Raw genomic sequence first — 12,239 nt, forward strand, 5'->3', positions numbered from 1 at the left:
ACTTATTAATTGCATAACTTGTTAATTTTTGAGTTGAAATTTTCACTAAACGATGACCTGGAAGAAAATACTTGTCACAGTTCGAATATCTTCTTGTTAATATTTGATCACGAAGTTGTAAATTACAAAACAACATCTTGCATTTCAGCATTTGCACAAAGGATATTTTAGAGAATGTCAGTTATTCATTCACGAATATTTAAGTAAAAATGTTCTTTAATCCTTTTTTTTTTTTTCACTTCAACATGCAGCCAAACGAATCTCTCTCTTCCCCTCTTCCTCCAGTCAATGATCAAATTAGCCTGAAATGACATTGCAACAATTGAGTATTGTTTCAACAAAATAGTTCCGTGGGTTAACAAAATAACTTGGGCAAAAATGAGCTTTTATTGGTCAAATAAAAATCTTTCAAGGGATTCAAATTTCAGGATCCTTCTCAACTCTCAAGTCCCTCCCGTTCAGGACTTCAAGCCCCTCTCATAAAAATGAGATAGAGTTTGATCGTAGTCAAATAATAAGAATGAAGGGTAGCTCGAGGGTATCTGGGCGCAATTGAGAGGAGAGGAAAAAAGGGTTTGAGGGTCGGAGTGTTCGATGACAAACGGAGATAAAGAAAGTGACTGAGTAAGATGAAACAGGGGGCAAACAGGAAGCAGAGTGTGAGGTGAAGCCTGTTCGGGGAAGAATATAAAGGTAAAAAACTCACTGAAATTTTGTTCTCTTCTGGTTTATCATAAATCTTCTGAATCAATCAATGTGTTCCATTCACGTTATTGCCATAATTTTAGTGAGCCTTAGCCATTCTTCTTGTTGTTCATTATGCCCTGTGTAAAAGCTCCAAGAAATTTGGGAGCTCCATGCCTTTGGAAGTTTTACTGTTTAAGATCATGATTGGGTTTGATTAATATGATGCATTCTAGGCTTTTTGTTTAAGATGATATTCTTTTTTGTTTATTATTGTAAATGCAAGTGAGATGATGCTTCAAATTCTCTTTGCTGAAGCGTCAAGATTCAAGATTTTTCATTGCTTCCTCTTCTGACTTACTGTATTCAATTTCATTGGCATAACAGTCACAAGACTCTTTAACACGGATGGTATGATGCCTTCTTTAGGCAAGCTCTATAAAAACATTAAAATCTGATATTATTTGTTGAGTTTACATCAAAACTAAGATATTTTACTGAAACTAATTGATGGCCAACCAAAACCATCATTTATAGGGAGAAGATTTATAGATTGGAGTGATTAGTTTCAATAAAACTTTATTGTATTCTTCTGAATTCAACCAGTAATTATTACTGGCGTTCTCAATGCTTTAAAAGAGTTTGCCTAAGTGACCTAACATGCTTCTTGATTAAAGGTCTTGAGTCCCTGGATCTTTTGATGGGGAGAACTCCTTTGTTTCAGTCAGAAGCTTCAAGCTCATTTTCGTTACTGATATAATGCCATCATAGCAAATCACGACTCTCCTTTTTTTTTTTTCTTGTTCCTGTAGCTCAAAAAGTCCATTATCTTGTTCTGGAAGTCTGTTCATATTCTGATGTTGATTATTCTCCATCAAATCCTGTGAATATAATCTCTCAAACATATATAGTCCCTTTATAGGATTCCACTAGATACCGTTTAAGATTAATGAACTAGAGAACTCATGTTTGCATGTTTCAGTTTCCCCTATTTTATTTTCATTTTTTTCTCTGTCAGGTCCATAATAGATCCTATGAGTTCTATATTGAGCCGTGTCTTGTGTTTTTCTTTTTGATTGTTGTACTATGTCTGTCTGTTTATATGTGACATCAGTATATGTCCAAGCTCCTAATTTGTCTAGCCATCTAGAATAATTGGGTTTTATGTAATTCCACTTTATTTTTGATTTATTTGATCTAATTTTTTAAAAATTGAGAACTCCCTCTACCTACTATCAAAGAGAGATTTTTTGTTTTGGTTAATGTCCTTTGTTTTTGACTTTTTGTATATCCCTTTGTTACTGAAAGGGGGGGGAGAGAGAGACTTAAATCATCATATCAATCCAACGGCAAAAAATTTGATTAGAATATGATAATTCTAACAATTGTACTGTTTATAAATTGTGAATAGTTACATAGGACTTACATCTGGTTACAAAACAAAAAGAAAAAAAAATGGCCTTCTTATGCAATTCTCAGGCTATTAATTCCATTCGTGGTAAGTTAAAGAGAAATTCTTTTTAAGACACTGGTGATTTATTCCACCATGAAGAAAGATGTGGCTCACCTGATATTCAATGAATCAAAATTTTGTGCATCTCGGTAGTATGTGAATGATGATAACTCTTAGAGATAAATATTATATGGGAAAAGAAAGGTGGTGGAAAGGGGCACAAGTATTAATTAAGAGTTGCATGATACTTTAATGTGAAGATTAGATTTTCATATGTTGCCTTATCTCGGTATATTGATGCAGCTTTTTTCACTTGGTTTTTGTTCTTTAGTGGGTTCATGTTCCTTTATCTTAAGGTTCTCAGATGACCTGGTTCTTAGGCTGTTATCTTCATATAGCTTGATTTAACGTTATGCCACATGTTTAAATTTTCATGCTTTCTACTGTTTGAGCAAATAGAAATCAGAAAAATGGAGGCCCCAAATCAATAGAAATTGGCGTGCACAGATAGACGTAGTTACATATAAGCATCACATATTTTATCATACAACAACAATAACAACAACAAACAAGCCTTATCCCACTATATGTGCATATTGTAAAGAAAAGAGTCATTATCCTCTGTCAATTAATAGTGATCGCCACAATATTTCAATTGGATTAATTGTGTAAACTATACCACTATGACTGATAGATTTTATATGATTTCATTATTTGGATATGTTATCTAGGCTAGTGTATGTGTTGTGATTTGCAAAGAAGAAAGAATATTGTGGCGGCCGTGGTGCAATGTGTAGGATATTTTTTCTCTCTTCCTTCATGATGTAATAAACATTGAACTTGTATAACGAGACAAAGGATGTAGGCATTCAGCAATAGGAAACAAGACAAGGCAAAGGAAATTATATTTGTATCTTGATCTTTATTATTATTATTATTATTTTTTTTTGCGACATATCTTGATCTTTCTATTCTATTCTGTTTTGAAATATGATTCTTTTTAAATGCAACAATTATATTTGTCTAGGTTCTTTATTCTCTCATGGTAGGGTTTCTCACAACTTTGATAATCTTGTTATATTGATTGAGGCCATTGTGACTGTACTCTCTTAGGCAAGCCTTTGTTATTGAATTTCTTAATGTGTCTGTACCTTCGTTGACTGAACCTTTTAGGATTGTAGACTGGAATGCAATCTTGTTATATCATTATTTATTTCCTAATTTGAGATTCCATTGTCTTTTGGTTTCAAGATGTATAAGAGGGCTTCATTCCTCTAAATGGAAACGATCTAGAATTGAATTCTTGGTGGAGAGATATGGCTTTTGTTTGTAACTCATACTTTGAACTGTACATTAAGCTTTTAACTATTCTTGCTAGTTTCATTATTCTCCTCCACTTGAATGGAGGATTAAATTGTAGGATCTGCCCACGGTTCTGATTATTAATCAATTGTTGCTGTTGAAAAATATATTTCATAGAAGTTTGGATACTCCCTGCATCTGCATCTTTCTTAAAGTGATATTTTTGTAGGACAATTGAGAAATTTGGTGAGGTCTATAGGCAGGAAAGAAATTAAGAGGAAATCTTTATTTTATATTACAGGTGGATTGTTTTATTTTCTTTAGCTGTTTGCTCATCTAGAGGACTGTCTTTTCATTGTTTATAAGAATTGATATAAAATATCAGTATTTCATGGGAAAGCTAGTGTTAAACACAAAATTAACACCCATAACTGTAATGACCTAAAATTTTAAAATTAAATAAATTCTTTCCCACTTAATATTTTATTTATTTATGTTAATTTTAGGACAAATGAGGAGTAGTAATTTAATAGAATTTATACTAGTTATTTATATGGAGAGTTAGAATACAAATCTGATGAAAGTGCTAAAGTGTTAGTTGAATTCAAATGTTAGTTCTATTTTTTTTATGGTGAAAGTGCTAAAGTGCCTTTACCTTTTTTTTTTTAATAAAATATATTATTAATAATAATGTATAAAATCTGATGGGGTCTTTGTTTGTAAATTTTCCACCAACTTTTTATTTTATTTTCTCCCTTCTCCTTTTGTCGGTGAGACTGTAATGGGTCCTTGTTTGTAATTTTCCCACCAACCTTTATATTTTATTTTCTCCCTTCTCCTTTTTGTCGGTGAGCTACAGATCAAAGAGAGCTTGCGTGATTCTTCTTCTTCTTCATCGTTCACTCCTCCGTTTTCTTCTTCCTTCTCTATCTACCTCTCATCACCGGTGTTAGTGCTTAGGAATGCCGAATTCCGCCACTGCTCTGCCTTTTATTATCTGAACAGAGGCCCATTCATCATCCCCTGCCCTGTGCTCACCGTGAACTTGCCATTTTTTGAGGAATAAGTCGTGATTCATGTTGTAGCATGGGTGCTCAAAACTTTTCTCTTTCCTTGCGTTTGCTGTCGCTCTCACTGTTTGGTGTGGCTGTAGGTGCTATATTCGGATGTGTGGAGGAAAAGAATCTTGATATGAATTGAAGAAACAAAACATTTGGAATTTGGGAATCTGATGGGAAAGTGAATAGCACCCCATTATTTTTTTTAATAATAGTTTATTTTTGAAAATATTACATTTTCATATAAATTATTTTAACAACTATGATGATTATTATATATTTTGTTAATTAAATCATTTTGATTTTGAAAATTATAGAATGATGATTAAAGTTAATTAAATTATGGTATATGCATGTATTTTCTTTACGAAATATATCTTCAAGATTGACGAAGGCATCTTTGTTTATTTTACTTTAGAAATTCTTGATTACTCAACTAATACAAGCTTGTACATTAGCTATGAAATATTATTCTAGCAAGATTTGAGATTTAAAATGATTCATGCGAGTTTGATATTGAGAACGCAAATTATATTTCAGAAATGATTCTTATCGCATGTTTGAAAAGTGATTTTTAGAGGACTTTATACAGAATATTGGTTGCTAACAGCAATCTCGTTAGCCCTTGACGCCCCGTGGTCAATGGTTAGCTAGTTTGATTTTCGTGAGCTTTGTTCTCATGTTTGTTATTCGTGGGTTTCGTATCCATGTTTGTTTTCGTGGCTTTAAGCCACACTTGGTTATCATTACCCTTGTGGACTGTGTGTCCACATTTGTTTCGTGGTTTCAACTACGTTTGGTTACTTGTCCTCGTGAACTGTGTTTCCACGTTTGTCTTCATGGCATAAGTCGCGTTTGGTTATTTACCCTTGTGCATTGTATGTTCACGTTTGTTTCCTGTTCTATTAAGTCCTCAAAATTTTAAATTTTAATCAGCTTATGTATTTAAAATTTCAATGGTATCAGTCAGTAAATGTACTATTTTTATTCAAATATAAATAAATTGTTCTCCTTTAGCATATTAGAATCAAGTAATTTTATTTCATTTACATTTTATTATTATAATTGCTATCTCTAGATTTAGTAAGTTATTATATTGAATTATTTTCCTTTCAATTATTTTATATAATGGCAAGTTTATTATTTTTCTCTCTTAAACTATATTATTGGGGATGCTACTCACTAGAGAATTATTTTGGTCTCAGATATATTAGTTGAAGTTAAACCTCCTGCCGATCACAAAGGGACTTACAACTATGTTGGGTGGATACTTATTTTGGAACCGCCTTTCTTTTTGAAGTAAGCTCTAAAGCCTATGTATTATGCTTTGGAAACATAGGTTATGGTTAGGGCCTTTAATTTGTTTTACATTCTGTCTGCTGGCTAAAAAGGGCTGAGCTTCTGATTGATTTAAACATTTTGCTTGAAATATTGTATTGTAGAATTTTTCAGGAGATGATATTTATAAGGAAAATTTTGCTGAAATTTCTAAAATATATATATATATATATATATTGAAGTTTTGATTGATAAGAAAATGGTCATGCATGTTATAAATCAATATAAACATAATTATGTTTTAGTAATGGAAAGATTTTTCAATTTAAGGCTTAAGGGATGTATGATATGGTTTATATCTCATGCTAGTCACCCTCTATTTTCGAGGCGTGGAAATAGCGTATGTGCCTCCACATCTTAATCTGTTAATATTTGTCTTTTTTACTGAATTAGTTAAAAGCAGATATAGACTTACCATTTGAGAGCTATAATTCAAATCAGCTCTGCATAAAATGAATGTTACTCGATAAAAATGACACTGTTGTTTTTATTTCTTGAAAAATAAACCTTGGTATGCCATTTATAATTAGTGCTCGAGGCTTATTTATGTTATACATGGTTGTTTTATCTATCTTCTTGTCTTTTCCTTCTAATGTGCATTTGCTTATAGAAATCATGAGTAACGGCAAATCAAAAGCTACATGAGATACGAAAGCAACTGAGATTTTTATCAAAGAATGCTTGGATCAAGTTTACAATGGAGAACGTAAAGGAACCACCCTTACAAAGATGGGGTGGAAAGCTGTTATTTCTGGATTCAATGAGAAAACGGGCAGAAAATATGACAAAGGACAATTCAAAAACAAGTGGTACAACCTTAGGAAAGACCGGACAACATGGGATAAATTATTTTCCAAAGGGACTGGTTTAGGGTGGGATAGTGCAAAGAGCATGGTAGACACACCAGATGAAGATGATTGGTGGGAGAAAAAGCAATTGGTATGAAGTAGTTCATGTGAAGTTATTGGGATTATCTTTCTCGTGTGATATTTCATATTGATTACTTGTAAAAATGCTGGAAAATCCCCAATATGCAAAACTCAGATATAAAGCACTTCTGTTTGTTCTAGAATTGACAATTTTATTCAAGGATCTGGTAACCTCTAATACTGTGGATGATGAGAATGATGTGTACTGTACATCCATTGACAGTGATTGTGTAGACCTAGAGGAAGGATCATGGGATAGTGAAGACGATCTTCAAGGTGCTCCAGCCGGACCAGTTAGCGATGACTTGCGAAATATGAATTTAATTACTTCACATGGGACTCTAAGTGAAAGAAACACCAGTAAGAGGAAAAGAGTGGGATATTCTGAATCTGAAAGGAAGAAAAAGCAAAAAGTCACGGCTTCAAAAAAGATAGCTGATGCAGAAAATAGAATAGATGCAACTAATAAGGCTAGAGGAACTGCTGTAAACACCTCCATAGTACCTGGAACATCTATTGCTGAAGTGATGGCTGAAATTCTGACCATGGAGGCTGTTATGAGTGATCTTGATTTGTTCGCACGATGTTGTCATCTGACAATGTTCGAGCCTGTTGAAAGGATATGAGAATAAATTCAGTTTGTTGAAATGGTTGAAGAATGCAGCTTACAACCCATTGCCATTTGAACATAGCACTTGACTAGTACATTATTTGATCATTGTATTTTACTAGAATTTGAATTTACGCTTTCAAAGTAGTCATATTAGAGTCGGAATGCTTATATTTGACTGCCAGTTTTGATGCTTGAATTTACTTGTAGTGTTTGATCATTTGCAGTTGAATTTCATCACACTCACAGGTTTAAATAATTCATGGCAGATTGGAATGTGAAGAATTCAGATGAAGAATCTGTCTTAACTCTCCATTTTACATTATGGTATTAAAAATATTAGGCAGCACATTATCTCGTGTGTAGGTAAAGAGCCATGTAAACCATGTCGAACCAATTTAGTTCACAATTAATTGAATATATGTTTTTCCCCCCATTTGAAACGTCTCATAACAAGTAGGATCTCGATCATTACAAAATTTCTTTTTGCACCTACACGACAAAATTTCTTAAAAGAAAAATGGTTGCTGTGTATTTAAACATAGTTGGATATAAAGTGGGCAATAGAATGATATAAGAATGATTTTAATACTAATGAAAAATTGTGAGTTTCATGCCTTCGTGAAATTCATAAAAATTTGAAATGATAAGTAATAGTGGCCATTTTTCAAGAATGTCATATGAGCAAATTGAGGGTTCTCATATACCATATGTGATTAGTCATAGTAATCAATCCGAATATTTAGGAAAAAAAAAGGACATCTAATACTGAACGTCATCATAATTATATGGTATGAGAATGAGAAGGCATGGCTGTGCATTTGAGAATGTTCTCACAACTCATTGGTCTCTGAGTTTCCCTCATCGACCTCTTTGGTATGTTTAATGTAGTTACGATGGACTTAATTTAGGGATAATCAAACTTTTAATCCTTTAAATTTGTCTTAGCTATCAAGTTAGTTTATTAAGTTTGCATTAGTTATTGATTTGGTTCTTATTACTTTTAATCTTACAACAGCATTGTTAAAATTTGCAAACATGAATAATGAAATCTTGATAGCATTCATATATATATATATATATATATATTAGATTAATTTGAAAATAAACTTGAGGACTAACATGATAATTTGAGAAAACGCAAAGAACCAAATCAATAAAAATTAAACTCGAAAGACCAAATCAATAACTGATCCAAACTTGAGAGATTAAAACTTTCATTATCCCTTATATTTACATGGAAATCACAACAGCAATGACAATAATCTCATTATTTATTAGATAAATATTATTTGGTGGATGTGCTTCATATGTAATCTAACACTAATTGAATAGGTAGGCCCATATAAATGAAAATATATTGTTCTTCACAAGTTAAATGTTGTGTTTGAATAACAAAACTAGGCATGCTAGAGATACGAGTCTCAAAAATAATTATAAGGTTATCAAGCTTTCTTATCTCAATTCATCTAAATGTGAAGATGCAAAGAGAATGAAAAAAGTATTTTTGATTAATAGAAAAATAAAATATTAAGCTTCAATGATTACAAACTTGGAAACTAAAAATAAATCTAAACCTAAATTAAGAATAACTCAAAAAAGCTATGAACTTTTGATGTACTATATTTTTTAACAATGCTAATGATGCCCTTGTTGTTAGTTTGAGTTCCATTTATAAGTGTTCGTCTAAGACCGTCGTCCTAAATAATCCAAAACCCATGTGCAAAATATCCTTGATCACTCAGCACAGCCCTGCAAGATTAGCAGCACATCAGGTAATGCTTTTGTATCTTTTTAATGTTCTCCTACATCTAGTCATTTCAAGTTTTAAGGGTTACATTATGTATGTGGCACAACTTCTTTTGATTACGGATCGAACTTTTGTTGTTACTTGGGCCTATTGTTTCAATTTTACTTCCTCTCTACAATTTTGGGTTGATGCCTCGACATTAGACCCAAATACATTCTCTTCTAAATTTTAGTTGTTCATTTGAATTTGCAAACTACAACTAAGTATTCAATTATTATTGTTTAAGTTTAAAATAAGCTATGCATCATGAAGATCAAGGTATATTTGCACTTGAGGATGATAATCATTTGGTGATGAGAACTTGAATTTAACCATGGATTCTCCAAAAAAATAATGGAGTGTGTACAAGAGTGGAGCAAAAATCAAATTACAAATAAAGCATGTGCCAGACAATAATGTAACGCAATCAAAATTTTTGATTATATTTTTAACGATGAATTCATATAAATATCTAATTCTCACACATACATACATACATATACATATATATATATATATATATATTAAAATAGGTCAACTTTTACATCATATTCAATATTGTTAGTCATGTAATATTATATTATAAAACTCATAAACGTGCTTTTAATTAAAATATCCAAACGTGTTTCATTTTTTCAAAATATTCTTAAAATAAAAATATCTAAATAAAAATTAGATTATATAATTAAAGGTTGAATTATTTTGAGTTAAGAAATTTTCAAGAATGAGTTGTTTTAAATTAAAATTTAGAAATTCGATTGATAATTGAGGATAAATTAGAAACAAAAAACGAGTAGAAAAAATATGAACTGAAAAAAAAATGTTGCCGCCAATAAAAACGGAGGTAAAAGAAAAAAAAAACGGTGAGAGAACGAAAAGCAGAAAAGAACTGGGCGGGAAAAATGAGAAAATAATTTGAAAAAACAACAAAAAAAAAAAACAAAAAATCGTATTTCCTAAATTCAAACTTAATCCATTTCTGCAACGAACTCAAGCGCAGCAACAGAGGAAGCTGTAAGGTACGATCATCTCTCTGTTTCTCTTTCAATTCGGACTTATCCTCCTTTTCCCAAACTCAGTAAATTTTGTTTCAAGATTCAATCAGATCGCCTTATTGATTTGATTCGTAAAGACCAAACAAGTCGAGTGAGATGCATACTTCGCTATGACACAAACAATTTTGGTTGAGTCGTCGTAAAGATCATCATCTCATTTTTTATCGATTTCTTTTTGCCCCAAGCACCGGGAATGCCTGCTGGTTTTTTATTTTTATTTTTTAAATTTTTGTCGGTTTCTGGATCGTCTGTGTTCAGAACTCAAGGTTTTAGGTATTGCCTAGTTCGGACTTGATATTATGATTCCATGTCAATTAGACTATGAAATAAGTTGGGGGATAAATTTGAAATCATTTTAGACTTGTTATAATTCTTTGTCGCATTAGAGATCTCTAGAAGAAGAAGCTAGCAATTGGTTGACAAAGAAAAAGAGAATAGGGATGGATAATTCTGAGAATAACTTCAAACAACAAGAGCTCTTTACTTTAGAATGGAAAAAAAAAAAAAAAAAAAAACTCGGTGTCTAAATCAGTACTAATACAAATAGATTGAATTGGTATTTGTTTTGACTAAATTTTGATCTTCTAGAGTTTAGAGAACCGTTCTTTAATGACATAGGGAGATGTAGAAACACAAATTTGGATCTTACTATCAAGTAAAATCCTCTAATTTCATCACATTTATTTTTACTTCATTTCATAATATAATATCCTATGCACATAATATTAATATTCTGATTTCTGATGCGCTTTTTTTTTTTTTTTTTTTGAGGCTATAGTTGAAAAGCAATTATATCCGTCCTCCACAATGTCATCCTCATCATCAAAGAAAATGAGCTTAAAGCTTCTGATTGACACAACTGCTGAGAGAGTTCTCTTTGCTGAAGCATCCAAGGAATTCATAGACTTCCTCTTCAACATGTATCGCTTGCCTATCGGTACAGTCACAAGGCTCCTGACCAGGAAAGGCATGGTGGGTTCATTAGGCAAACTCTATAAAAGCATTGAGAATCTCAACGATGATTACATGCTAAATCCACACACAGATAGGGACCTTTTGTTGAAGCCAATTGCTCCTGTTTCTGGATATCTGCTGCCAGCAAATGATGGCCTTGATGATAGCAAACTAACGCCTCCAAGCTTGTACATGTGCCCAGACCGCTGCAAGAATTATGTGACGAACTTTTTGGGAACTTTATGTCCATATTGCAACAGTAAAATGGAACTTCCTTTGCAATTTGTTACGAAGAATGCTACGGAAGTCACGGATTCTTCTAGTGAAGGTGGATTTGTGAAAGGAGTTGTTACTTACAATTTTTGGTGATGGATGATCTTGAGGTTCAGCCTATGTCTACCATTTCTTGCTTTACCTTACTGAACAAATTTAACGTCAAAGATGTTAGTGCCTTGCAAGAAAGGACCGTTGAGCTAGGCATTGAAGAGGTAAGTCGTGTATTACTATTTCTGTTTGAAAATATTTGCCATATAAGATTATGTGCACAGCTCAATAAGTTATTAAATAGTATAAATAATAGAGATGATATGATATTTGAGGTCATTAATATAGCTGTCTTGAAAATAATTGTTTTACTCTTAATCTGTCATTGATAATTAATTATGTTGTTTTAATAGTGATTTTTCTCTGTCATTTTTTTTTTTTTCAATTTACTAGGGTATCAAACTGCTTAAGGCCTCACTCCAGAGCAATCAAGTCTTGACAAATGCTTTTTCTAAAGAACATGGGAGACTAAAAGGGAGCAAAGAGGAATTTCTTGCAAAGCTTAAAATGTTGAGACTTGGTGTATGACGAATTGATAATTGTCCACGCATCGATTTACTTTGGTTGAAGAGACATTGCCTATTGGTGGATTTCTATGACAAATTGATAACTGTCCAAGCATAGAGTTACTTTGGTTAAAGAAACATTGCCTATTGAATATCGGTGCATTTCAATCTTCTTGCAAGATTTTATAGCCTACTTAATTACTTTCTTTCTTTTTTAGGGAAAATCACATCAGATGA

General features: G+C 32.2%; 2 protein-coding genes across 2 annotated transcripts; both read left to right on the forward strand.

Annotated features, from left to right (window-relative positions):
* Window positions 1-372: 372 nt before the first annotated feature.
* LOC129293808 (uncharacterized) lies at window positions 373-7,557 on the forward strand. The gene is made up of 3 exons (XM_054931918.1): window positions 373-693; window positions 6,446-6,774; window positions 6,988-7,557. Exons 2-3 carry the CDS (start codon window positions 6,743-6,745, stop codon window positions 7,388-7,390), a joined length of 435 nt encoding a protein of 144 aa, XP_054787893.1. The 5' UTR covers window positions 373-693; window positions 6,446-6,742; the 3' UTR covers window positions 7,391-7,557.
* A 2,594-nt stretch (window positions 7,558-10,151) lies between these two features.
* LOC129292751 (uncharacterized) lies at window positions 10,152-11,654 on the forward strand. The gene is made up of 2 exons (XM_054930380.1): window positions 10,152-10,182; window positions 10,990-11,654. The coding sequence occupies exon 2, from the start codon at window positions 11,026-11,028 to the stop codon at window positions 11,539-11,541; it is 516 nt and encodes a 171-aa protein (XP_054786355.1). The 5' UTR covers window positions 10,152-10,182; window positions 10,990-11,025; the 3' UTR covers window positions 11,542-11,654.
* Window positions 11,655-12,239: the final 585 nt, after the last annotated feature.

Source organism: Prosopis cineraria, unplaced genomic scaffold, assembly GCF_029017545.1.
Source record: "Prosopis cineraria cultivar Desert tree isolate PC_DT_omini unplaced genomic scaffold, ASM2901754v1 PC14, whole genome shotgun sequence".
In the NCBI taxonomy this organism is placed as follows: Eukaryota; Viridiplantae; Streptophyta; class Magnoliopsida; order Fabales; family Fabaceae; genus Prosopis; species Prosopis cineraria.

Coding starts and splice junctions, on each gene's coding strand:
- LOC129293808 (XM_054931918.1), top strand. CDS start 6,743: ATGAAGATGATTGGTGGGAGAAAAAGCAATTG. Junction 6,775..6,987: donor GGTGGGAGAAAAAGCAATTG/GTATGAAGTAGT, acceptor ATCCATTGACAG/TGATTGTGTAGACCTAGAGG.
- LOC129292751 (XM_054930380.1), top strand. CDS start 11,026: ATGTCATCCTCATCATCAAAGAAAATGAGCTTAAAGCTTCTGATTGAC.